This window comes from Strix aluco, chromosome 5, assembly GCF_031877795.1.
Source record: "Strix aluco isolate bStrAlu1 chromosome 5, bStrAlu1.hap1, whole genome shotgun sequence".
Classification (NCBI taxonomy): Eukaryota; Metazoa; Chordata; class Aves; order Strigiformes; family Strigidae; genus Strix; species Strix aluco.
In genome coordinates, this window is record NC_133935.1 from 77,870,145 (window position 1) to 77,897,696 (window position 27,552).

The following is a 27,552-nucleotide window of genomic DNA, read 5'->3' on the forward strand; positions in this document are numbered from 1 at the left end:
TAGATAGTTTACCAGGCACCAAGGTATATTTAAACATAGTTTTCACTGCTCTTCTAAAATCAACTCTACAGTTGTTTTTAATGGTAGTCGTAAAGTCTTACAAGTTCAATTTTACCTGTTTGGCTTCATCAAAACAGACATCAGGACCCTTTCTGTATCTAGGTTGTTTGACCATTTCACAAGGATTTGGCCCTTCATCTGTTTCTCTGGTTAAGGAGCATGACTGTTTTTCGTGCATCATACATTAACAGGATTAACCTTCTGTTTTTACTTTCATGGGAGAGAAGTTTTATGCTAATTCAGATAGTACTGAAATAAACACAAATAGTCACAGTTCCTTGTTTAAATTAAAGAAAACCAACCCAACCCAACCCTCCAGATAAATCGAAATCAAATGTCCTTTTTTTTACACTGCTTCAATCAAGAAAATAAACATCCTGCATGACTTTTTAGAACCAGTACTTCCAGAACTGTACACAAAACAAAAATAAAAGCTGGGGGTTTTTAAGATTTTCTGTATTACTTTTACCACCATTGCATAAATTTTACAGAAAATATTTAATAAAGTAGTAAACTTTCAATGGTGCTGATTGGTTATAGCATATGTTACCACTGATTTATTCTGCCAAAATGAAGATACGCAGTAAAAGTGAGGAAGCCTGTTTGCAAAAGTAATGTTATATACAGGCTGAAAATTGGAGTGAAGGCCTATAAAAACTACTGGTTTTATTATGCGTACACCTATATTACCTCAAATACCATAGACAAGATCATCCCACTGTAGACTTTGATAGTAAATGACAGAAGACCTAATCAGACCTCATTAGCATTTCAGTGATGAAGGAAGGCAGAGAAAATGCTGTCCAAACTAACAGCAGAACAGCAGGATAGAAACGGGAACAGTGACATGTTATTAAATAGCTAAGTGTAAACATGAGGTAATGCTTTAACTTATGTCTCTGAAATCTGTAATGGCTGATATTTAAGTGTAAATACTATACTTCCCATTTACCACAGGCTAACAAGGGACACGAGTAATTGCATCATACTTGAAAGGCATGGATATGGTAAACTGCAAAACTGTCTTCTGTTGAAACCTGCTTATAGTACCATTCAGTATGTTAAGCTTTTTTTATTCCATTGTTGGTAGTACACACATTAAAGCTAAGCTAGAGAGAGTTTTTAAAAAATTGAGCACCAGAACTTTACTTAGTAGCTCTAACTTATACTTGAAGCAATTCTATTCATGTGCTACTGTGGTGTATTACAGAAGCTTCATTGCAATGAGTGGAGATGCCCAATGGAAGAGAAGGCAAGAGGATGGGGAATTTAGTTCTACAGATCTACATCTGTCTTCATTCAGATGTTATCAGACTCACACCCCCTTTCCTCTGCTGGGGCCCAGCTGAAAGGGAAGTCAAAACGTAGAAATATTCTAAAAGACCATGTGCACAAGCAAAGCTGTACCAGCCAGAAGGAAGCAGAGCTTAATAATAACCATCTGAATAGCACCCAAAGGCCATTCTGTCTGCTTGTGTGATGTTATGCTACATCTGCATTTCACAATGTACCTTAGTTATAGAAGAGAGAATAGCTTAGTGCTGCATAGTTGGAACAAAAATAAAATAGTTCATTTAGTCAATATATGCCCACCCAGCTGCTCTAGCTGCCATTTGAGGTCATTTATTGCTTTCCAGAATGTTTGGGCCCCACAGGGAAATGCAAGTCATGTGCCCATTTCCCATCAAATGTGCTTCATTCTCTATAGCGAGTGCTGTCTATAAATTCAGACAGTGGCAACAGTTAATCAAACTGTCATGGACTGGAGCCAATTAGAATATTAGGCTGTGTTTACATAGTTCTGTGATGACATAGATATTGCTTCTACCTCAATGTAACTTCCTTTTCAGCCAAAGTGTGGATGGAATTCCAGTTTTATTAATGTGGCAATGAATGCATTGTTTGTGCCAAAGAAACAGAGTCATCTCTACCACCATCTGGTTTTCTTTCAGGAATGGGAGATGCTGTCTCAACTAACTTCCTGATATGGACAAAGGTACTACTAATTGTTTTCCATATTCTAATAATCCAAATTATGATTTAATATCTCTGGCATGCTATCCTCAAGCATATATAGCAAAGAGAAATTTAGGTGAATTTCTCTTGGTCTAGAACGTGTGTATGTTGTTTTTATGTATTTTTCATCACCATCACCTACACATATCTACTGGAGTGAAAAGGCTAAAGGCATAGAGATTGACATGAAGGACGTTGTAAATTAGAACAACCTTTCACATGCTTTTAATTTTAATGTATGTGTTGCAAGGACTCCGCTTAGTATGTATGCCACCTATGTCTCCAGACAGCTTTGAAGAAATTCTATGCTAGCAGCTGGATAAACTGTAGCCTTTGATGGTTAAAGCACTTTCCACAAGAAGCAAGCAGTTCTTATTGACACTACGCACACACTAAAGTACCTCCATCACTTCACTTCAGTGTTGCAGGCATCAGTGCAGCATCACAACTTTTCATGACACTCTTATCTTGGTATTGCTTTTTTAAAATTTCTTTAGACAGACCTACCCTTGTCTTTTCTGAAGGCTGAACAAACACAGGACTCTCAGGCTCCTCTTGCCTGTCCTGTGGTCCAGATGTCAACTACCTTGGTGGCCCTTCACTGGACTTCCTCCAGGATGTCAGTGTGGTACTGGGGAGCCCCTAACTGTACACAGCACTCCAGATGTGTTCTCACCAGTGCTGAAGAGATGAGATGGAGCAAATCTCCCAAGCTGTTGACTACACTGTTTCTAAGATACCCACGATGTGACTGGCCCTCTTTATTGCAATGCACAGTGCCAATTGATGTTCAACTTCTTGTCCACCATGATCCTCAAGTCCTTTTCTGCAAAGCTGTTCACTCCACCACCAGCCTATCCAGCTGCATGTTGTTATTCTGTCCTGGATCCAAAACTTTGCATCTGCCTTTTGGAAATTTCATTAAGTTTCTGTGAGCCCATTTCTGTTTAGGTCCTCACAAATAGCAGCTTTGCTCTCTACCTCAATGACTTCTGCCTCAGATCATTTATGATATCATCCACAAATATCTGCTGCTTCAAGTACTCCAGTGGCAACCATGCTACTAATATGTATATAAACAGGCCATTTTTTTCCCCAATATATTACAGTATATCATAGCCAAAAATCAATCCACACTACTAAATAACATGATTTTAAAGGATACCCGGCTTCTCCGCTTGCATCAGTGGCTTTGGGTCACAGGAGCGGCACAGCAGTTGGCTGTCACTAATAATGAATACTAGATTGGTGTTTGAAATCTTCTCTGCATGATAAAGTCTGGAAAAAAAGCCAACAAAAACCTATGTTTAAATGAAGCAAGGAAATCTGTATTTGAGAAGGACAAACAGTATTGGAATAAAAGTAATCCAACTTCACAAATTCAGTCTGCCTGCTACTGTTTATCTTTTCCATTAACAAACTGCAATAAACATTTATAACAAATTTTGTAATCTTTTTGACATTAGCATGGTTCCCTTTTTCAATTAGACTTATTAGCAGAAAAGACATAAAATGACTTTAACTGAGTTAATAGCTAGCTCTGTACTGCTACAAGAGTGGTTGTACTGAGAAATAAAATCATTTCAGCATCAATCCCTAACAACACTGAGAAAACCCCCAACCACAAAACCAACCAAACAAAACCCCAACACACAAACCTGTCTGTAAGAAGGGTGAGAAAGAGGTTTAGAGTACCTATGCTGTGTATTGGATGTTTATTCGCTGTATTTTTATGTACATATAATTCCATAAAAGGCCTTTAAGTTTGTAGGGTCATTTTCAATTTATAAATAATTGAATAGGCAGTATTATACCTTTGATCTATAAGCTAGATACTATACTTCATGCTTAGATACTAAAGGTAATGATATTTCTGGATTTTGCAAAGACCATTTTCATGTACAATTTAAATTTACTGGAAAGGAAGACAGACCTTCAAAAAGGCAGAGAAAAAAATCTTAATATTTCTCAGTCCTTAGTAAAATACATTCTACCTGTCAAAGAGAGGTAAAATCAGGACAGTCTAACAGGTTAATTGCTTTTAATGGATTCTAAATACATATTCATACACATATAAAATAACAAGCAAGTTTTTTCATACACAAGGTTACCTCTCTATATAAGCAGAGTGGTAATATATAATTACTTAGGTGTGAATTGATCAGATTATTTCTTAAATTTCACATATGATGAATTTATACCACTGATTGGGTAAAACAAGAGGACAAACCACCTGTTAATTAAATAACTGACATTACGATTAACATCTGGTTGTTTTAACCATCTTAAATTGTCTTTTCATACTCATTCCCACACTGTGGCACTATTTTTGCAATATTAGCATAGTAATTTCTGTAGTCTTTCAGTAAATTGAACTAAAGAACTCTTCTGAAAACTCTCCAGACTAAAAAAAAATAATTAAAAACCAAACCAAAAAACCCTACAAGAACCAAGAATAAAACCAAAAAACCCAGCTTAATGAGTTCTCTGCACAACCAGGTACCACACAAAGACATGCTGGCAATATGGAGAAGGAAGTATGGAAGTGGGAAAAAATGTCTACGTGTTTTGGCTATGTTCACCATTCTCCAATGATGTCCTCTGTTTTCCTTCCTGGCTTGAAATACTGTCTTCAAAGAGTTTGAAAGCTGACTGTTAATTTTAATTTCTAAGACATTTTCAGAAAATCCTAATTTATGCAAACTTTAAACCCAGCAGGCTTCACTATGAAACACAGAACTTGGTCCAAGTTGCTATGTTTCTGAAGTAGTCAATTTTTTTAACATAACGTTAAACATCATCTTGAATAAGCACACGGACCCTGAAGAGTAATACTTTTAATCACAAAACGAAACAGCATGGTTTGCTTAATAAGACCCACAGCTCTTAAATCATGAGCACTATTGACTAGAAGGTAAATTGGAAGATGAATTGCATAATCTTCTTGACCATCAAAAATTGCAATGCATAACTAGATTAAAGAAAATCATCTCCTTCTGAATATTTCAGAATACCTGTAAACTCACATAATAAATTAAAAGAAATCAAATTGCAACAGAGATAGAGATACAATTTTCATGGAGCATATACAGACTATAAAACAAAAATTAGACAAAAATATTTCTATAATTATTTAATTACAATTAAAATTCATTCTAGCCAAATACAAAGATAATGCAATTTATCATTCTACTTTCTATATACTTCTCTGTCTTGCTTAGGTAAGTTTGGTGTAATTAATCCAAAATGGATTTTTTCTTCTTATAATAGTGTCATTATCTTTTGTAGAATAAATGAATATCCAGAAGTTATTATTTATACTGAAGAAATTTTACCTGGAGCAGTTTATACAGTCTACAATCCCACCAAACGATTTATCATCATTTTCAAAGAAATACTGAGTTTGCTCAGTGATACAGCTTGTTTTAGGCAGGGCAGCACTGAAATCATCATCTTCCATATCAGCTGACAGAAAGAAGAAAATAAATAAATAACAATGACATTTTTAGGTCACAGACGCAATGGGGATATCCAAATATGGCCCCCAGCCTAGATTCTTACCTTCTACTTCACTCAAAGTTGACTCTTTAACATTCTCTTGACTTACCTGCTTCAAGGAAACGTGGAAAAGTCAAGCTCAAAAACAGCTGCTGTAAGATAGACCTGAACACAGAAAGACAATATATATTTGTTAAAGGCTCTTTGTATTTTAATGGATCCTTAAAAACTATTCAAATAAGGGTTATTAACAACAAAATCATCATGGCTTATTATGCTTTTGCCAGTTATCAAAGCTGTGTTTCTTTAAACCTTACAGTTTGACTCTGGTTTCCTTTTTGTATTTTCTTCCAGGTCTTCTTTCACACTAAACTTTTATTTTACTGTTGAGATTTCCTATCGTTTGTGCCCATAACTCACATAATGGAAATGTTATCCATGCTATCCATGTCCTCCTTTTATACCTCTGTGGGAGGTGGAAGAGCTATGTTGGCGTTCCTCTAACACTTAAACCAACCAGAACTCCTTTTGAACACACTCAAGAAAAATGCTCCTGAATTAGATACTTTACACTGATTAAGGTTCATTAAACTGCTGAGAAGGAGATGAACACTGGAATATTACAAGTATATTATAAAAATAATTACTGTAGCAGTTGACTTCTAAAATCATCTCTTCCTGCTCTTGAGGTATGGAATATATTTTCATCCTAGGTGCTGCTGAAACACTTACACTTAAAGACCTCCATTTATTTCAAATTATTTTTCTTCACTATGATCATAGTTTTCCTATTTTATTTACTTAAAACAAGTACCAGCTTGCCACATACTTGGCTGCCTTCTCCTCTACCAACCTGTCAAAACAGGAATTGCAACAGTTATATTCCTTGACTCCTTGCTTCTACTTAAACCTTCCTAAGTTATAGTTTCCTGTCTTCATATTTTAGGTTTGCTTCTACCTACAAATATGATTTGATCTCTCTTCATCTCATTCTGATCTAACACCTGTTCTGTAGAGAGAAGGAACTCTGTATAACTTTATTCAACCTCCAAGATTTTTTACTTTTCTCCTTATCCAGTGTGATCCATGTGTAAAGAAACTGAATCTGCCTGTCACCTTTCCAGTGGAGGCATGGCCTGAAGGAGCTCTGGATTCACATCCACAGCTTTGTGCCTCGAATCATCAGATGGACAGTGCACCAACCATCACGGATGAGAAGAGACCTGATGCCATTCAACTGTGATGCAATTTGCTGCCAGAAAATAGTAATCCTTCGTAATGGCTTACCACAGAATTTACCGTGAACTGAGTGAAAAGGCAGCCTGGGAAAACTGTAAAATCTTAGGAGTTAAAGGAGCATGAAGGAGAAATGATACATACTCTCTTAACTAAATGCTGATGTATCCCATATAAATTTTGAAAATTATCACTCACACCTTTATCCCACATTGTTGCCTGAAACACTATAGTTTCCTTTAATAACCTGGTTTCTCTTATTTCCCTGCATTTGCTTTTGCCAGGTGCCTCACTGAATCCATTTTTTGGTCAGCCCTTTCCACTCTGCTTGCTTAATGGCCTTCGCTGCCTACTTCTGACCTAGATTCCATTAAAAACATGTCCATAGAAAGTACTTTCATGTGGTGCTTTCAAGTTAAACATCACACAAAATAAACCTCAGGTCTAAATTGAGTCCAGACCACTGAGTCTGATTTGAACACTGATAAACTAAAGTTTCTCTGTTTGGGAAGAGCTCAAGTTTCTCTTCTGGATTATTGCCCATATCCAGTTTTTGAGGTTTGCTATTATCCTAGAAAACCGAGATTTTTGTTGTTGCTGTTAACAAAATGTAACCAACAATAAAAACCAACATACAATCTTCATAGTGCTATCTGTGAGAAAATTGTGTTTGTTCAGCTGCTATATATTTTAACTCTTAGCTTCATGAAACTTTAGAAAAAGGAACAGTCTCCAAGGGTGCTATTCACACCAATGCAAAACTATCACATCAGTCCCAATTACTGATCCCAATGTGATGCTGGAGTAAGTAGCTGATAGGGGTGTCTATCTACATGGCTCTGAAAAAGGTAAAATTATTTCTGTGGCTATTATTAATAATGCACAAACCAAAGTCAAAAGAAAAGAAAGCTCATAAACGCACCTTTAGTTTTAAAATGTATCCAGTATTCTGATTGTGAAAGATAAACCTAATTACTTGTGGAATCCTGCCTCTCTCAAGGTCAATCCCAAAAATCCACAACAGTTCAAATATACCAACTTTTCCCATCAGCTATAGAAAATACTAGAACAATGACTATAGGATTATCCAAAATGTTTTATATGTATTTGCTTCCTTGAAATAGTTCGGTAGTGATTTTCACATCCCATTTCAAAGAACCAACTAATAATTATCATAAGAGCTTTTAAATGAACTGTGTCATCAGATAACATACTGGTCATCTTGCAGTTCTGAAGCAAGACTTCTTTACATTTTGTAGTAGAAAAGCTTCTTTGCTCACAAGCTAGTGGGGGTCATTGACAGAGCTTTCAACTAGACTTGAAAAAGTAAGGGGATAATATCAGGATTGCCCATGACAAGCTGTGGGATGACATGCAAAGGTTAGAGGGACAGAGTGCTAGAGAGGGTCCTCAGCCTGTTGCCCTGAGATGTGCTGGCTCATACTATCTATATTTCAGTTTACTACATAAAGTACACACCTGCTTCTCATATCTCCTCTATATTGTTCTGAACTGATTATGAAAAAAACCCAACTTTAAAACGTAATGGTACATAACAGAAGAAAAAAAATCTGTTTTATACAGGCTGTTCAGAAGGGACAGACAAGGAAGGAGACAGCTCTTCACGATCTATCCATTTTTGGGTTGACTGATCAAGGGGAGCCTATTGATGAAGCCTTCTTACTCCAGCTACAGGAGGCATTGCACTCACAGGCTCTCATCCTGCTGGGGGACTTCAACCACCCCGACATCTTCTGGAAAAGTAGCATGTCGAGCTGTAGCAATCCAAGAGATTCCTGGAGTGTATTGAGGACAACTTCTTAAGCCAGGTAATAGACAGCCCTACTAGAGGGGCTGTGACACTGGATCTGTTGGTCACCAATGCAAGTGAGCTAATTGGTGATGTCAAGATTGGAGGCAGCCAGGGCAGCAGTGATCATGCGCTGGTGGAGTTCGCAGTCCTGAGCGATATGGATCAGGTGAAGAGTAAAGTCAGGACTCTAAATTTTAGGAAAGCAAACTTCCAGCTGTTCAAGGAGTTCATCAATAAGACCCCCTGTGAAACTGCCCTCAGGGACAAGGGAGCAGAACAGGCTGGCAGATCTTTAAGGAAGTTTTTCATAGAGCACAAGAGCTCTCAAACCGCACATGTAAGAAATCAGGAAAGGAAGGGAAGAGACCGGCATGGATGAGTTGAGACCTCCTGGTCAAACTAAAGGGCAAGAAGGAAATGCACAGGCAGTGGAAACAGGGACAGGTATCCTGGGAACAGTATAGGGACACTGCCCAGTTATGTAGGGATAGGGTCAGGAAGGCCAAGGTGCAGCTGGAGCTGAACTTGGCAAGGAATGCAAAGAATAATAAGAAGGGCTTCTACAGGTATGTCAGCCAGAAAAGGAAGTCCAAAGAAAGCGTACCCTCCTGATGAGCAAAACTGGCAAACTGGTAACAATGAACGAGGAGAAGGCTGAGGTACTCAACAACTTTTTTGCCTCAGCTTTCACCGGCAACCTCTCTTCCCATACCTCTAGAGTGTATTGACCACAACACTGGGACTGGAGGAGCAAAGTCCCTCCCACTGTAAGAGAAGATCAGGCTCGTGACCACCTGAGGAACACTGAATATACATAAGTCTATGCAACCTGACAACATGTATCGCAGAGTCCTGAGGGAGCTGACTGATGTAGTTGCCAAAACACTCTCCATGATATTTGAAAAATCATGGCAGTGAGGTGAAGCCCTGGTTACTGGAAAAAGGGAAACATTGCACCCATTTTTAAAAAGGGTAGAAAGGAGGACCCTGGAAACTACCAACCTGTCAGTCTCACCTCTGTGCCTGGGAAGATCATGGAACAGATCCTCCTAGAAGCTGTGCTAAGGCACATGGAGGAGAGGAAGGTGATTCAAGACAGCCAGCATGGCTTCACTAAGGGTAAGTCCTGCCTGACCAATCTAGTGGCTTTCTCTCATGGAGTAACTACATCAGTGGATAAGGGAAGAGCTACAAATGTTGTCTGTCTGGACTTCTGTAAGGCCTTTGACATGGTCCTCCACAACATCCTTCTCTCTAAATTGGAGAGATACGGATTTGGTGGGTGGACTGTTTGGTGGATGAGGAATTGGTTGGATGGTCACATCCAGAAGGTAGTGGTCAATGGTTCAATGTCCAGATGGAGATCAGTGACAATTCCTGTCCCTCAGGGGTTTATACTGGGACCAGTACTGTTTAATAGCTTCATCAATGACATAGACAGTGGGATCGAGTGCATCCTCAGCAAGTTTGCAGATGACACCAATCTGAGTGGTGCGGTTGACACGCCTGAGGGACGAGATGTCATCCAGAGGGATCTGGACAAGCTTGAGAAGTGGGCCCATGAGAACCTCACGAGGATCAGTGAGGCCAAGTGCAAGGTTCTGCACCTGGGTCAGGGCAACCCCTGTTATCAATACAGGCTGGGGGATGAGTGGATTGAGAGCAACCCTGTGGAGAAGGACTTGGGGTACTGGTGGATGGAAAACTGAATATGAGCCAGTAACGTGCACTCGCAGCCCGTGAAGCCAACTGTATCCTGGGCTGCATCAAGTGTGGCCAGCAGCTTGAGGGAGGTGATTCTCCTCCTCTACTGCTCTCTTGTGAGATCCCACCTGGAGTACTGTGTTCAGCTCTGAGGCCCCCAGAATAAGAAGGACATGGACCTGCTTGAGTGGGTCCAGAGGAGGGCCATGAAGAAGATCAGGGGGCTGAAGCACCTCCCTTATGAGGACAGACTGAGAGAGTTGGGGTTGTTCAGCCTGGAGAACGGAATGCTCCAGCGAGTCCTTGTAGTGGCCTTCCAGTACTGTATTTGGTTTGTGTGGCAGAGTTTTGGTAGCGGAGGAAGGACTACAGGGGTGACTCCTGTGAGAAGCTGCTAGAAGCTTCCCTGGCTCCAAGTTGGACCTGCCTCTGGCCAAGGCTGTGTCAATCAGTGATGGTGGTAGTGCCTCTGTGATAACATATTTAAGAAGGAAAAAAAATAACTGCTTAGGAACCTCCCGTGGAGAGAGGAGTAGCGTGCAGAAACACCTACACAGACACTAAGATCAGTCAAGGAGTAGCAGAGGTGTGTGCTGGAGCAGAGACTTCCCTGCAGCCCATGGTGAGATGGCAGACTATCCATCCACAGCCCATGGAGGACCGCATGTCACAGCAGGTGGCTGCACCTGAAGAAGGCTGTGACTCCGAGGGAAGCCCATGCCAGAGCAGTCTGTTGCTGGGAGGATTGTAGCCCATGGAAGGGAACCATGCTGGAGCAGTTCATGAAGAGCTGCAGCCCATGGGAAGGACCCATGTTGGAGAAGTTTGTGGAGGACTGTCTCCCATGAGAGGGATCCCACACTGGAGCAGGGGAAGAGTGTCCTCCCCTGAGGAGGAAGGAGTGGCAGAAACAATGGGTGATGAACTAACTGCAAGCCCCATTCCCTCCCCCCTGTAGCACTGGGGGAAAAGGAGGTAGAGAAATTGGGAGCAAAGCTGAGTCCAGGAAGAAGGGAGGGGTAGGGGAAAGGTGTTTTTAAGATGTGGTTCTATTTCTCACTGTCCTACTCTGATTTGATTGGTAAATTAGTAGTGGTGGTGGTGTTCAAATTAAATTGATGGTTTTTCCCAAGTTGAGTCTGTCTTTTGCCTGTGACCATAATTGGTGAGTGAGCCTTCCCTGTCCTTGTCTCAATCCCTGAGCCTTTTGTCGTATTTTCTCTTTCCCATCCCACTGGGGGGGGAGTGAGTGAGCAGCTATGTGGTGCTTAGTTGCCCACTGGGCTTAAACCACGATAAGTACTTAAAGGGGGCCTAAAGGAAAGATGAAGAAGGACTCTTTATCAGGGAGTGTAGTGATAAGATGAGGGATAACAGTTTTAAACTGAAAGAAGGTAGATTTAGATCACATGAAAGGAAGAAGTTCTTTACTGTGTAGAACAGGTTGCCCAGAGAAGTTGTAGATGCCCCCTCCCTGGCAGTGTTCAAGGCCAGGTTGGACGGGGCTTTGAGCAACCTGGTCTCGTGGAAGGTGTCCCTGCCCATGGCTGGGGGGGTTGAAATTAGAGGATCTTTAAGGTCCCTTCCCACTCAAATCATTCTATGATTCTATGATTCATGTGTTTTTGTAAAATGATTCACTGAAAAGCAAACATTGATTTTCTTAAGACTTCTTGTTAGAAAAAGGGAAAGATGATATTCTGAAATAGGGAACCAAGTGATCAATAATTCTAAATGTAATAATTTCATTCGAGCCTTCACACCTGCCAGTCAGACTTAGACCATTAATCCCAACTCTGCTTCCTGAAGCTGATTTTGTAGAGTCAGAACACACAATCACAAAACCTGGCAACAGCAGTTTTGAATTAACAATGAATTTTCCAAGGAGTTTGGAGACATAGCTAAGAATTTTCACCATGAGAAACTGCAGAAACAAAGGGTTCAGAGTGGTTTTATGGATGGAATAAAAAGAGTTTCAACCTACTGATTAATTCTAGTTTGGACATACAGTTTTCCTACACACTTGTACTTACCAGGCAGCTGCCGAAGCCCACCATCCTAGATGCAAAATATCTGTTATCGTAGGCTTGGAAAAAAACAACAGAGATTATGTTATTTGCATACAGACCTGCAGATTTTTAAGGGAATGTCAGTCATTGTACAATGGACTACTGACCACATAAGCAGAACGAAGTCCAGCTCCTTGCTTTGGTTCTTCTTCAGGATCGCAGACTGATTGATAGTCATACGACTTATTAAAGGCATACAGGGACATATTAATCAGGTTTCGCATCAGGCCAGGATCAATTTCACCAAAGAATCTTCCAATCTGATAAGGGAGAATACACAGAGATAAGTTAAAGTATTTCCAAGTATTATTCTCATTAAGAAGTGCAGTGAACATTTATGATTTTTTCCCCCCACTGTTTTTTCCCTCTACACAACTCAACCAGTTGTGCTGCTTATTTATTTATTTGTTTGACTATTTCTCTCCCAAAAGCTTGGTTGGAGAATTTCAGTTAGACAGTATTTGTTAAATGCACTAACAATGAGTCCACCCTGCTTGGGGAAGAGAAAAAGTAATCTGAGAAATAAGGTGGGTGGATGCCATATTACTTGCCCTCACCATCACAGTTCTGTCAGCAGTCTACCAGCTTAAGGGCAGAGCACAAAGAACACAACTTAGTAGAAGTATGGCATCTTGAACCATAAATAAGACTGTGAAAAAGACTAACAAAATAACTGGAATTTTTAATAGAGTAAATTTTTTGTGATTCGGAAATATTATTTTTAGGGTAAGTTGACAGTGAAATGCTGTTTTTTTCTCTTAAAACTTCTTCCTATTGTTTTTCCTGTTCTGTTCCTTAAAAATATACATACCTGTTGTGTATATTCATCCCGATTTGACATCAAAAGAAATCCACCATCATCAAGGATAACACAGTCCACATGCTGTTGTAAGAAAGTAAAATATGTTTTGCAGGAAGGATTTGTTAAGAGAACTATTTATTATTCAACACTTCAGAAGTATCTTCAAATCTGTGTGGCTCAGGCTAAATCACAACCCCATAGCCAAGGGCCAATATTAAGCTATAATAAGTACCACTATCAGTATTATAAAAGTTTGTACAGATCAAAGGCTTATTTGTGGCTTAATTTCATAAAAGTTGTTTTGTAAATTCTTATTTGCTCAATACTTTGTTAGCTCTAAGAGTGCTATATCCTTATTAAATCTGATTATAATTGAATCTCAACTCATAATAAGGGACTACAACTTCTTGTGTGCTTCAGCCATGCTTAAAATCCTTTTCCATTTACAGTTTTTAATGGTAAAAATCTTAAGGGCAAATTCGCAGCTTGCTAGTCATGTTTTTTTTCACTTGCCAAGGACTGTAGTGGGTTTCTTCTAGGTGTCAGGTACAGGAATGGGAAACCCACTGGTTCCCTATGCTTTGCATTTTTTAAGAGATCCTTGCAGTCAGAGATTGGAGAGATAGCAGTGAGGCCAAGTAGATAACCTCCCAGATTAGCCTTTTTATTGTAACTCTTGGCATTTAATGATCTTCACACTCCACAAAAGAACTCACAGAAGACCTGAACAGAGAAAGCTTTTAAGCAAACGGCAGAATCTGATATTGTGATAGCTCCTGAAGCTGTGTTCTCCTGAGTGCTAGCAGAGCTATGGGATCCCCAAATCCTGAATGGTTTGGGAAAAGAGGAGAGAAGGATGACTAATGACTGTTGAAGGGCACATCATATACTCTGGTGCTTTTCAGCTTGCATTTACCCTTCTCTAAGGTATTTCTAGTGTTCTTTTTCTCAGATTTTTTTTTTTTTTTAATTACTCCCTTTCCTCAGGATTCACCTCTTGCTTTGAAAATCATCTGTTATATTTTTCTCCCATTTTTCTTCTCATCATTCTCTATTGCTCTTACTCTATTTTTTTCTTTCCTCTAGTTCTTATAACCTCATTGGAATGATTCTTGCAACAACCACTTCACTGGAGTTTTATACCCTCTTTCACACCCTCCCCTCCTAATCTTCATCTCTTTCTGAAGACACAAATGATGGCATTGTTTACTGTAAAATTAACCCTCATACAATAATGATAGAATTGCTGTCTTAGATAAATCTAGAGAGAATGAGTGAATTTTCATAATCTGCCAGATATTCATAAACCGAACATATTCTTACCATACTGTTTCTCTCACAGCCACAGATTTCACTGTTGCACTAAAAAACAGAAGTACAGTAATCTTCACAAAAATGTTTCAAAAAAACCTGTATTTTGCAGTAATATTAATCGAACAAGGACAAGTGATTGATTTTCAATATCTGTATATGAATTTAAATTTATTTTGAGTGTGTGTCATTTATCACAATTACCTCTGTGAGCAAACTGTATTCAGTAATTATAAACAGCACAATCTCTACTGTCTTTCACAAAGTCTCTGATACATCTCTCTCTTTAAGTATACTTGATATATTAGAGAAAAATAGTTTGGAGGACTTGTGAGGGTGTCAGGGTTGTGAGTATAAAGTAAAAGAGAAAGAACATGTATATTTCCATATGTTTGGGGTATGGAAAGAAAGCCTAGAAAACATGCTGCCAAGTTATCTTCTTTGACCATGAAAAGCTTCATCAGTCTCAAAGCATGGGAATCCCATGTGACAAAGGAAGCCCACCATCTCCAGTTAGCTTTTATGACTTTGATTATTAACATGTTTTCTCTTTTTCTTGAAATATGTATATATACACATAACTGCCTCCTTGCATTATGTCATGAGCAAAACAACTACCAGATTCATCTGCAGTCATTCATCTCCAAGTATTTCTGAGATATTCCTCTTTCTTTCTCTTTTTCAGTTATGTATTTTTGTCCTTAACTGTTATGACATTTAGGCAAAGCATTTGCCTACCCATTGAACTACAGCTCTAATATCTACAATGGCCAGCCACTGTTATCAATTCCCTTAATATATCAACCAAGCAACATTGCCTCATCCAATTATTCCATAACTGTCTTCATTTTGTGCCCTTCCTTTCCCAATGTCTTACTAATTCCCTAGTTTTTCTCTTCCATTCAGCCTTTCCTCCTTCCCATTTATATCTAAGCATTAGATGTAAGGAATGGAAGGGTTAAGCACCTATTTCATGAAGTTCTGCTAAAATGCTGTGATGTTGGTTGTACTACAAATCCTTACTGTTTACTGCTTATCAATCCTCTATATTAAATAAAAATAGATTCACCAATTCTTTTGCAGATTATATTCATTGTTACAGTATAATCTTAGTAGGGAGCCTACTGGCTGGAATATGTAATATTTCTTTGTCTTTATCCATGTTCTGTAATTATGAAAGCAAGACACGTACAAAATACAGCCTATTTCAACATAGATCTTTTTTGTGCATTTGGATGATTTAAATACCACAACTACTTGGCAACTATGCATCAGTGTGACTCTGGCACAAAGAGCTATTAGACCTATTTGCATCTGAAGCTTTGAGAAATGCAAATAAAGTTCAAAAAAGACTTGGTCAATTTCTTACCAGGCTCTTGATTGTGGTTTTTGTGAAATTTTCCATCCAGCTGGTTGCGTCAATTTTTATTCCAACAACTAACAAGAAATACATGAAAGTCTTTTTTAGTAAAATGAAAAAAAAAAGGTAACTGTAGAATCCTAAAAAAAGAGGGAAAAATTATAATAACATCTAAATTATTAAACTGAAAAAGTACAAAATATGAGTTTTGCTCAGTTGTCTGACCACCAACATCCTTCATGAGACTAATAAATTAAGCACTCTTACTCACAACCAGATCTTTGGCTTGATTTCCACTAGCAAGATTAAAACAGTCTCAGAGAAAATAATGTTATAAAAAGTGAAGTTCTTTTGAAATCTCAATTAAATTTCTAATTCACTGTTGAGCAACAACCAAATAACTGATGTATTTAGAGTTTCAGCAGCACTCTATCTTACCTGCTGGTTTCAGAAGCTTCCCATTAACTGTTATTTCCACAGCCTTGCTTACCATAATACCTGTTTCATAGCTATTGGCACCACTTTCTGAGAGTATAGAAGGGACAAATAAAAAAAAAAGGTTAGGGTGATATAAAAGCCTCTTCCTCTGAAACTGAAATTAATGATCATTCAAATACCCAGAATGATTCAAAAAAATCCTTACTCAAAAGCACTGACCCAGTTGTACTACGCATTTATCACCTGTAATAGTTCAGATCACTAACATATGGGTGACTAAGTGGAATACTTTTGTTTACTTTTCTTCATTCACTTTTTGTACATGGTTTCACTGCTCCATAAAGTTACTGTAGACTTTTTTTTTTCTGCAAACAGAACCATGAATAGCTTTACACATGTGAGCTGCTCTGTTAAAACCAGGATCAGAGCCAAAGATTTTATCCTGCTGTCGTCTGTGTATTTTTCAATGTAGGGTATACTGACACCACTCACTAAGCAGCAATTACTTCTCTGACAGACTTCAGCCTGTTTTCAGCACTGCTTAGTATGAAAAAGCAAGTTAAAAGTACATTCCCTGGAGTTCTTTGAGGAACAACAAAGGCTTCAGGGAATTTAGTTAATTACCTTCTTAATATTTTATTGAGAAAAGATGAAATAAGTAAGTATGAAATAACAGCAATAAAAGGTCCCATATGTTTAAGAGAGGAGTATGTCATTTGTGGTAGCATCTGCTTTTAGACAAGCTTGGCAAGATTAATGCTGCTCACATCAGTGACGAGCACTTAACATTGTGCGTATATAGGTTTTAAATATCAAAGTATTTCAGACAAACTGGTTTTGGTGAATAACAGCAATTTGAAATAGAATTCAAAAGCAAAGTTTAAATTAAGCAGTGGTGCAGTGGACAGAGTTGTGGACTCTGTAGACTTATACCTGCTCCCCCTAGTTAAGTTTGGTGCTGAAGAAGTATACATAACTCAGCTCAAATAAGGCTTTTTTAGGTAGTGTTATTGTCTGTGAGTGCAATTTTCTTTCACTTCCTTTTAAAATTATCCTGCCAAAGCAGCTCTGTAAAACAGTGTTTCAGTATAATAAATGAATACCAGTACTCTGCATGTTTTCAGCTTTGTTAATTCTGAGCATACAGGGCCACTAGAGTTGACAAATGATGATGTCCCTTTTTTAATGCCCTCCTAGCTACCTTTTCCTTAATTATGGGTGATGTTCCAAGATTTTTTTCCTTATGAAGTATGGCACTTGCATCCTTTGCCAGTGACCTCAACTGGTATGGGAAATGTCCACAAGTACACTTATATGGGACTAGCTAGCCCTGACACTTCAAAACAGTGATGACTTACTGTTGTAGTACGGAGCTGTGAAAATATAGTTGTCATTATCTAAACTCCGTTTATAGAAGCTGACTTCATAAGTTTCAGCATTTTCCAACCAATCTTCTCCTGCCCTAATCACAAAAAAATAGTGATCAAAAAAAGATAGTTAGAGTCTCATTAAAGCTGTGGTACAGGGTTTTATTTTAATGTTTCACAGTTGGAAATAATGTGACATTCATTCATACAGTCCTGAGACTTTGTCAGCTTTCACTGGTTAACTGCCAGGTGCAATTATTAAAAAAAAATTTGAAAAAAAAGAAAATAATATTCTTGGAATGACATGGATTTTGTCTCATCATCTTTAGATCTATTGAGACAAATATAACTGAAACACTACTTACAACAAAACATAAACAAACCTTTATACCACATGCTATCTCTTGAGAAATCATCCCAAAAGATTTTATATCATTAATGAACACCAAAACAGAAGAGAAACTGATTTTGGGAGTAAAATTCATTGCCATTTTCCCATTTTGCAGAAACACAGAATAACCTTAGAAAATAGATAAATTTGCCATTTGCCAGTGTATCTGTAGTGGTGCCTTCACTATTGCCAGTCACTGATGGGGGTGTCAAGCTTATTATATGACCACTTTCACATTCTCTTTTTGCCCTCTGGTAATCATACATTTTTCTCTCTTGAAGCTCCTGGACCATTTGACCTGCTCTTATTAGTCTAAAAAAAGCCTACCGCTTGACAGTATTTGCAGACTGTCAGCCTGCCAAACAAATGAGTGCTTTGGAGTAATTAGGTATTAGCATGGCCCTACTACTACAAGGGCACTGCTTTTACTGCTACTCTACACTGATTAGAAACTTGGATTGCAAGGACCTGCTATGGAAATAATGCTACAGATCAGTTTCAAGCAATGACACAGGTAAAATCAAAGAAAAACAAGACATACCATTCATTTCATAGTTATCAGTCCAGATTAGACTGTAGGAGAAGTTGTTTTTCATTCAATAAATCCATTATACAACATTCCAACCTTTCAGGTTTCAAAATTATCATATTATACTATTTTATAATTGTTACCTTTTTGGGAACACTCTAGTAATTCCACCATCTGTAACAACAAATTGTGCAACAACTCCATCACTGTAAACAAAAATAAGATTTAAAATGAAAACTGACTTAAATTCTCACAAGTTTCTATGTCAAGGGTTGCCATTTAAGTGCATAACTGTGAATTAAATATCTATCCTGTGTAAACATTAACTGTATATCTGTATATACACACACATATATTACTTTATTATCAAACTTTGAAATGCATCAAAAAGATCACAGTCAATAAAAAGAATACTTACAGAGACAGTTTACTCCAATAATTTTGGGCAAGGTCATTTGTAAATCCCGCATCCAGCAAAACTCTAACGACCATATCAGTATTACCTACCAAAAGAGTTAAGACACTCATCTGAAACCATATGACATGGAGTTTCATTAAAAGGCTAAAAGAAAATTCTGAGTTGTGAAGATGCTACAGCCACAAAAATTGGGCCATTTCTATTAGACATACTGTCTAATTCCAGATTACATCAAGTACTTACTGTTAAATAGATTGCTCTCACACTGGTGACTTCACTTAAACTTTTCCTTCATTGTATCCTAAAAACCTATCTTTGTGTCATAGGAATAAGCAAGGTGATAAGGGTACAGGTCCCAACTTTGTAAAGTCCCTATGTTAAATTTGGAAATTAACCTATTTTTAAAACATGTTTTCATTCAAACACTTTTTATCTCAGGTGATGCAATGAAACAACACTTAATTCTTAGTTATACTTACTCTTACATGCTACAAAAATGGAGATAAGTCAACTACAACATAAATATATTTAAATCAGTTAAGGCCCAGCCTTTCAAAGAACCTTATTTTCCATCTGAAAATGGGTACAGGGAAATAAACTGATTTTGAATTAGTAGCTCAGATGTATATGTAATTTTTAAATATCTTTGAAAAGATGGTTTGAAGACAGTGCTTCTCAAGCATTTTTTCCAGTACCACTGTGCAAGAGAAAGTTCTAGGAATGGTCAACAGAAGTAAGCACGCACGTTAAAACAGATTTTACCTATGGAAAATAGAACAGGGCTAAATTGGAGCTGAATAATGTGAAGGGAAAATCTGGGTCTTGGTGTTCAATGTCACACACTAAATCAGTGTTGATAAATCACTTGTTCTGGGACTAGAACCTGCAGCTCTGAATTCTGCCAAGCCTTGTTGAGGAGACCAAAAACTCCTTCTGGGGAAAAATAAAAAACAAAAACAAACCCTCAACTTTTCTTCAGTTTTGCTCCATAGAGACCCATGACATGCCCTGTGCTTCACCCTAGGTCCCAGATTTCAGAAAACTCATATTGACCTTTTTTTTAAAAAAAACACTGCAATTCAGTCTGTTTTCACAAAACAGATAACAGGGACATGTGTCTGAGTATGGAAAAGCTTCATAAGCTTTAGCAAAAAGGCTTTTCCATAAAATCCACTGAAGCCTGAATGTGTGCGCATGCTATGCACAGAGCCAGCAGCTCCGATTTACCAGTGGGAAGCACTGTCTCATACCATCTTAATACATCAATTTAATTCTCACTAGATAGATTTACATGGCTTAGTTAGGTAAACCTGTTAAACTGCATTAAATGCCATAGACTCACCTTCCCTACTCACATGCACAATGACATAGTATGGTATGTAATATAAGTTAGGGTACTGTTTTAAAAATATTTCTTTGGGTGGAAGTAATGACAAAACCCTACTAATTAATGTAAGGATGAAATTTGGAGGGACTTGCTGCACCCACATTTTCCTAGAAATTAAGTTGATATCCTATCTGAATACAAATATCTAAATATGTCTCTCAGAGTGATATTTATCTCTGTTACTGTAGACTCCTAATATTTTACTGGATGCAATTTTTGTTTAGGATCCCCTTGTACCACATGCACCTTTACAAAGTGAGCCTTACTTATACAAAGCAGATGTTGAAGACAAGTATGCTGAATTACTTTTACTATCCCCTTAGTAACAACAGAGGCAATTGTCTAACTTTCTGGCTAACTTCTAACAGGTTAAAGTTGGATGGGGTGAGTCAAAATATAACAGTCATTAAACTTCTAGTATATAGATTATTTCATTTTGAGGATTTTACTAGTTATGTCTTTTGAAAAGCATTTTTATCTGAGATAATTTCCATAGCCCCTGTTTCCTTTGATCAGCACTGTTTACTTATTCAGGAGACTATTTTTAAAGTAACTTAATTATTAGAAAAAAGAAAGAAAAAACTAAATTTTGGTGTGGATTCCAAAATGAAATATAACAATAATTTGATAACATTTTGACATAACTACTTACTAAACCATAGGGTATGCTACAATATCACTAAATGTATCCTCAATATTTGCTCATATGACTAGTGAATATTATAATAGAATTTTCATCTATTAACTGGTTTAATCATTTGAAGTGAATGCTTTCATTTCCATGATTGAGTCAAGGGACTCAAGTAACATTTCAGTGAACAATATGTCAATGAATAAGATCACTTTATTAAAAACAACAACAAACACCAACTCATGCACACAAAAATAAACTTTTGTGAGAAGACCTCATATCTAAGTGCACATTCCTTCAGTTACACAGTCTACCGGAGAGATTCTTATTGAATTGATCAGTGATCCCTGATAGGAACATGTTAAAAAGACTTGGGGAATGCAAGACAAAAATATGTATTCCAACTATTTATAAATTATTAATAATGCTAACCAGACTTGTATGCATAAACAAATCCAAACATTGAATTTTTCATGAGAACAAGACTTTAATGCATTACTGATGGTTCATTCAAAATCATAACTTCTTTTTTATTCTAAATGGAGTTTACGGTCCAATTTCAAAATGTGAATACCTTCCCAAAGCCCAGTGCTCACCACTGCAGCAGCTGCATGAATCTGTGGTCTTAAACAACTCAATCCCAAGAGAGATCTCTTTAACCATTTTGTGAACCAGCAATAGAACTTTACTTTTATTCTGGTTGTTGGCTATTTTGGTTCTCGGCTCCTTTTCTTTACTGGTTATATAAACTGGCAAGAAAGCAGACTGAAGATTTCATTACAAGATTTTGAAGCCTATTTGAGACTTACTTTGGCTAACATGCTCAAGTGAAAAAACCATAAATTCAAAATATTTGGAGTGTATTAAAGAGAACTGGGAGTTATTTGCTGCTAGAACAGAATGCTGAGAGGAATTGTGGAGAACATTGGATGTATAATGCCCTGCAAACTTTCTTAAATAAACCCAGAAAACTACAAACTAATTTTACAGTCTTTACCTTGGGTAGAAAATCACAACACTAGATGTATTTCTACTAAAAAAAAAAAAAAAATCAGTGAAGATAAAAACTAAAACCACATGATTTGGGCATGAAAGCTGTCATTTTGACTGATTTGTCATTTATGAGTAAATATTTTCCTAAGCAAAACTTTCAGTGAATTGAGAAGAATACTTACATGACGGACTGCTTGGAGTATTTCTGTCAATAAATTCATTGAAATTTAATAGAAATTCAGTGTTGTTTTCTGATTTTTTTACATCATTACAGTATTCTCTGAAAAACAACAGAATATCAGTTTTCTCAGGTTTGTTTCCGTTGCTACTAAAGCAGACAAATATGGCCCAGCAATTTTAAAGTCAAAGCAGGACTGTGCAACTACAATGAGGTTGCTGGCACTATTTCATCAGTTGACTGCCATGGTCAATATTGAATGTTGGCCATATTGAATATTTCAGGCACCTACAGGAAATAAAGTGTTCAAGTGCCTGCCTAAATTTGAATTATAAGAAAATTCCATGTATGAGATAGAGCATAGATTCCCACAAAAAGCACTCAGGACTAGTGTAGGCCATGAAATTAGGAAATTATAGAGTCTGTAAACTAAACAAGAAAATGCCCAGTGAATGTAGCCTGCTCCTGGGTTAAACTGTACTGGAAAGTACATGGACTGCTGATTAAAACATAGTCACTTCATGCTCAGTTGAGGCTGGATTTACGGAATTAGGGCCTATCCTCTAAGAAGTCTTAAAGGCAATTTTAATATGTTACACAACACACAAGCATATAAACAGTCTTTGTTTTGACATATGGAAAACAGATAAACAGTAAACTACTGTCCTTTATATAATGTAATAAAATAAAGCAATATATCATTGGGCAATTCACTGAGTGCAAGTAAGCACGATAAAAGTCAGTGGACATTTTAAAGGTAAATATTAGATGATGAACGGCATTAAACAACTATAATTAAAATGTAGAGAGCATTCAGCAGTAAAGCAGGGAGCTCTCTTTTTAAATGAGCTTTTTATATTAAATTAATTTTACAAACAAAAGAAGTCTGTTTAAGTAATTCATATGATTAAGCTATCTTATTACCCTTTACTTTACCATGATCCTGAAAGACTACAGGCAGAATTTGCCTTACTACAACATTCACATTTAAACAGAGCTTCATATCAAACAAGCTTTGTTCATGCAGATCAGCCTACCAACTAGGAACTTGCTGAAAACTGCTAATTGATACAGTTGATTATCAATAACTTCAGTCCTTCAGAAAAAATAAATTAAACAGTTTAGCCGAGAATACATTTGAAGATAGAAGACTATGGTTTACATATGAATCAACCTATTCATTGAAATTTAAAAGGATAAACAAGAAATGCAACAATTCTTAACTGATCTTGATGGTACAGCATTTCCTTTGTTGATCATAACTATCTTTTAGAGGAACTTAATACTTAACAACTATTTATCATACCATGTTTCCCTTGCAAACATACATTTACAAGGGCAACAAGGACTACACAATTTCACATGAAAAAACAGGGAACTAATGAACTTCATCAATTTTCAATGACTCAATAATTTTTTATGTTCAATGAATCAAAAATTAATTCATCCATAAGTGATAGATAGATTTGAAACACTTTACCTTAAAGTTGGAAAACATCTTGAGGTAAATATTATGGTATTTATTTTACAAATGAGAATCTAAGGTACAAAGCTGTAAAATCTTAAAAGTCACAATCAGAAGAAATGAACAAATGAGTATAAGATTTCCATTAAAATATCAATATTAGATTTTACAGCCCTCTGATTAATATAAACAGGAATCAGAGCCTGAAGGTGCTATTTACACTCCAGCAAGAAGATTGATCTTGTAAAACATGAATTTAATAACTGCTCTTATACTTAATATTTTTCACCAAAACATTATTGGTCATTCATATTTTGTAAATGTCATTAATCTGATCAAGTGCTTCTTTACTGCTGAAATAATACTTATTACTGGGAAATTAACCAACCTTGGTGCTATAAACGTATATCCAGCTTCATCAAAACGATCAAGCTTCAGTGTTTCCGAATCTACAAAGATGAAGAGTAAACACCAAGTAAGTAAACTGGGCTTTTTGACATAATTTTTCTTCTCAAAATATTTGACTAGGTTTTGCATGCATCCAGGAATTTAGAAAGAAATGTTTGAGACACTTTCCTACTAATAAACTGTATACTTCTCAGTATTTCACTTCTTCACAGGAAGAAATTACTTGATTATTATATAAAACACAGCTGGCAACAATAATGTATCTAAAAACTTAGAGATGTTCCGTTAGCATGACAACATGAAAACATATGAGATGTTTTCATTAGAATTACAGTCTGATACAGAGAAATATTTGGGACACCGAGTTGTTAGAACATGAAGGAAAATGCTTCTAGTATTTTCTGCTATAAAGTTTAAAAAACTCATCCGTATAAGCATCACTTCCAATGCTACTGAAAATAATGGCTTTAAAAGCTGGTGTCACTAAACACTGATAGGACCAGACAATGAAGGATTAGAGATTAACAACATATTGAAATGTGCATGAAAACAGAAAAACACTTTTTTTTTTTTTCTATTGCTATGGTACCCAATGTTCATGGGAAAATTCTGAGATGAGGAATACAGAGGAGAATATCCAGTAGGAATAGAAATACAAGTGAAAAATATCAACTGCAGTAAACAGAAGGAAATTGAGCAACAAGAATATACTTGCCCTTTTTGATTGCCACTATCCATCAGAAAGAGAAAGCAGGGAAACAGAAAAAAACAGGGTAAAGCAAAAGGGGTCACAAACCAATATTTTATTCAAACAGCCCCTTGAATAAAAATATTGTACATAGATAGATCAAAGGTTCAATTTACATACAGCTGTAGTCTGGAAAAAAGACACACATCTTTGAAGACTGAAGAATACGTCCTTCTCAATTATTTCTCAAGTACCATCTATATACTGTGGCTATTTCAAGGGTCTGTTTTGCAGGTTATATTGATATAAGTGCAAAACCAGATGATCTCATCCATCAAGAGAACCATATTCACTCAGTAAAACTTTAATTTTAAACTACTTACTATTTGACAAAGTTACAAAATAAATCACTGATTGCTAGAAACTTGTCATATTCTACTTCATATGCAGGAGGTGATGGTAGAGCACAGTGAGTTACTGCTAACTAAGTTTTCTCTACACTAACAGTATCTATGCCTGCCAGAGAGATCCATAGTCCTTTTCTAACCTTCTATTTAACTGCATATTTGTTCAAGTTTATCATAACCCTTGGATAAAGTTAAAAGGATGTGATGGGTTCTATTTTGTCTGCTATCTAGATTACAGATAAAGTACACCTAATTAAAAAAAAAAAAAAAAAGCATCTGAACACCCACAAGTATAATTTCCAATTATCTCTCCAGAATCTGTAACTGGCTTGAAATTAGTCTAATCCAAAAATACACTACAAACATCCACTCAAACTATTTGTAAAATGCAAAATAAAAACCTAGCTTCAAGCCAAACAAAACAGCACTTTCACATTAATCTATTCCTATGGGCAGCAGAGGAAATTTGCTAAATATTATACTGTAACTACTGTAAAAATAACAAAAAAAGTTTTACTATTATAGTCTATATCATGACATTTAGCTAATAGAATGAAAAAAATAGTATCCAGACCCTTAAAATGACAGCAACAGAGGATACACAAAGCAATGATTCAATAGGCACAGAGCAAGGGGGAAGGGATTGTCAGTGGAACTGGGGTACCTGCACATATTCTATCTTTATAGAATATTTCTTGGACCTTGAATGTTATAATGGGTTAGAATCATTGCTGCAGATTTTGGGTACATCATGATAACATCAGTGAATTCCACAAAATTTATGAATTTTAAAAATTGCTTTTTGAAGTGAATCTGAGACTTGGCAATACTAGACAAAACCAGGGAACGTTCATAGTACTTACATCTGGCTTGAGTTATCGGTTCTTCTATTTTGGCTTTAATATAATAAAAGCTGTATGATGGTAACACCAATGCCAAACTGCAATAGAAACGAGACAAGTAAAGCAATTATGTTATTTGCAGCCGTTTTCCAGTTTCAGCTTCTATGTGTTTTGAAAGCAATTAACAAGTTTGGAAGTTGGATCATCATGAGATGAGATACTCATATAGTGACGTGCCAGTCTCACGCTCTGTAATACACACAAGTAGGTTCATGCCAGACCTGAAGTTCCCTGTGTTTATTTTCATTCTTATTTATGAAATGCACTTTTTAACTGATAAGCAAGGAATTTAAAAATAATTGCAAATAATAAAATACATGATTTGTTCTATCTTCCTCTAACACATTTAGCATCTCGATGTAACACACGTTGAAGTCATCATTCACTGAAAAAAACAGCATGTAGTAGTGCACTGATTTGCATGCATTATATAATGAAAGACTCTCTTTTTACCAATAAAACAACTATTGGTATTCATTAGGAAATGTATCTGGCAATACTTGAATTCACATGACATTTGAGGCGCAAAATATTTTCTTGAATCATGCAGTCACCACTAAAAACCTTTGAACATCATTGTATAATAACATTTTAAGATTTGCAAAGCATTTGAAATGTATTTTCTTTTAGGTTATATTTATTCTTGTTCAAAAAATACAGCGCTTCTTTTTGCAACTAAATTCAATACATGTGTAGAAGAGTTCTGTTCTAAAATGATATGTAAAGGACAGGAGGTATGAGTAATCATCTCCCATATCGCATGCTTAATTTTTGCACTTGGATTTCATCACTGTAGAAATGCAGTGATTTCTACTGGATAGCTGCAGAAATTAACATTAAAAAAGTTGTACAATTGAGCCATAAATGAGATGACCTTTAATGATACATTTGCCATTTAAACAGAATGTAAGTGAGATTGGTAGAAGGCTATCACTAAATATTCAGCAATTCTCCTCTAGGGAAATCAGGAGCAGTTTACCTGTTATTAACAGTTACTGGCTGGCAGAAATTGCTAATTAAAATCTATAATTTTATGTTTAATAGGTTTTCTGCAATGTGACTCCATAGATTTATTGCTGTATCTCATGCCAAGGAGCTCAGTGAGAATTAAGAAGTCATATAAATCAAATGTATTTCTTTACTGATTGCTAGATGGCATAGTCTGATAAAAAACTTTATTTTCTTACAGACTATAAAGATAGAGGAAGTTCAACACAAAAATGAGGTACTGAATAAAAGATCCTACATTTGCATTCTCTTGTTAAAACTGATTTTTTTAGTTTTACATGCAAATTAACATTTGCATTCTCATTGGCTGCACACCTGTGCAGAACACAACAGAAAATGGGAACCAGCTTGGCTGAGGACTACTGTAATGCACCACGATAAAAACATTGATTTGGTAAAAATTTGATTCAATATTTGTACCATCTAGTGCTGAACTAGAGTAGTTTAAATTTTTGGGACGTGGTAAACCTCAA

General features: G+C 36.6%; 1 protein-coding gene across 7 annotated transcripts in view; it reads right to left on the reverse strand.

Annotated features, from left to right (window-relative positions):
* The window catches only part of CACNA2D1 (calcium voltage-gated channel auxiliary subunit alpha2delta 1), a 433,456-nt gene that overhangs the window by 13,267 nt on the left and 392,637 nt on the right, over nt 1–27,552 (reverse strand). For 4 of the 7 annotated variants that reach the window (XM_074827919.1, XM_074827914.1, XM_074827912.1 and 1 more), the window contains 16 exons: nt 26,018–26,109; nt 24,055–24,115; nt 22,206–22,303; nt 19,013–19,097; nt 18,738–18,800; nt 17,666–17,769; nt 16,308–16,394; nt 15,879–15,946; nt 14,522–14,560; nt 13,208–13,279; nt 12,504–12,656; nt 12,361–12,413; nt 5,684–5,739; nt 5,412–5,541; nt 3,242–3,354; nt 116–198 (listed from right to left, as the gene is read on the reverse strand). In XM_074827919.1, coding sequence (XP_074684020.1) covers nt 116–198; nt 3,242–3,354; nt 5,412–5,541; nt 5,684–5,739; nt 12,361–12,413; nt 12,504–12,656; nt 13,208–13,279; nt 14,522–14,560; nt 15,879–15,946; nt 16,308–16,394; nt 17,666–17,769; nt 18,738–18,800; nt 19,013–19,097; nt 22,206–22,303; nt 24,055–24,115; nt 26,018–26,109 — 1,357 coding nt within the window. The remainder of the gene's footprint in view (nt 1–115; nt 199–3,241; nt 3,355–5,411; nt 5,542–5,683; nt 5,740–12,360; nt 12,414–12,503; nt 12,657–13,207; nt 13,280–14,521; nt 14,561–15,878; nt 15,947–16,307; nt 16,395–17,665; nt 17,770–18,737; nt 18,801–19,012; nt 19,098–22,205; nt 22,304–24,054; nt 24,116–26,017; nt 26,110–27,552) is intronic. The other 3 variants (XM_074827917.1, XM_074827916.1, XM_074827915.1) reach the window with 1 other exon arrangement.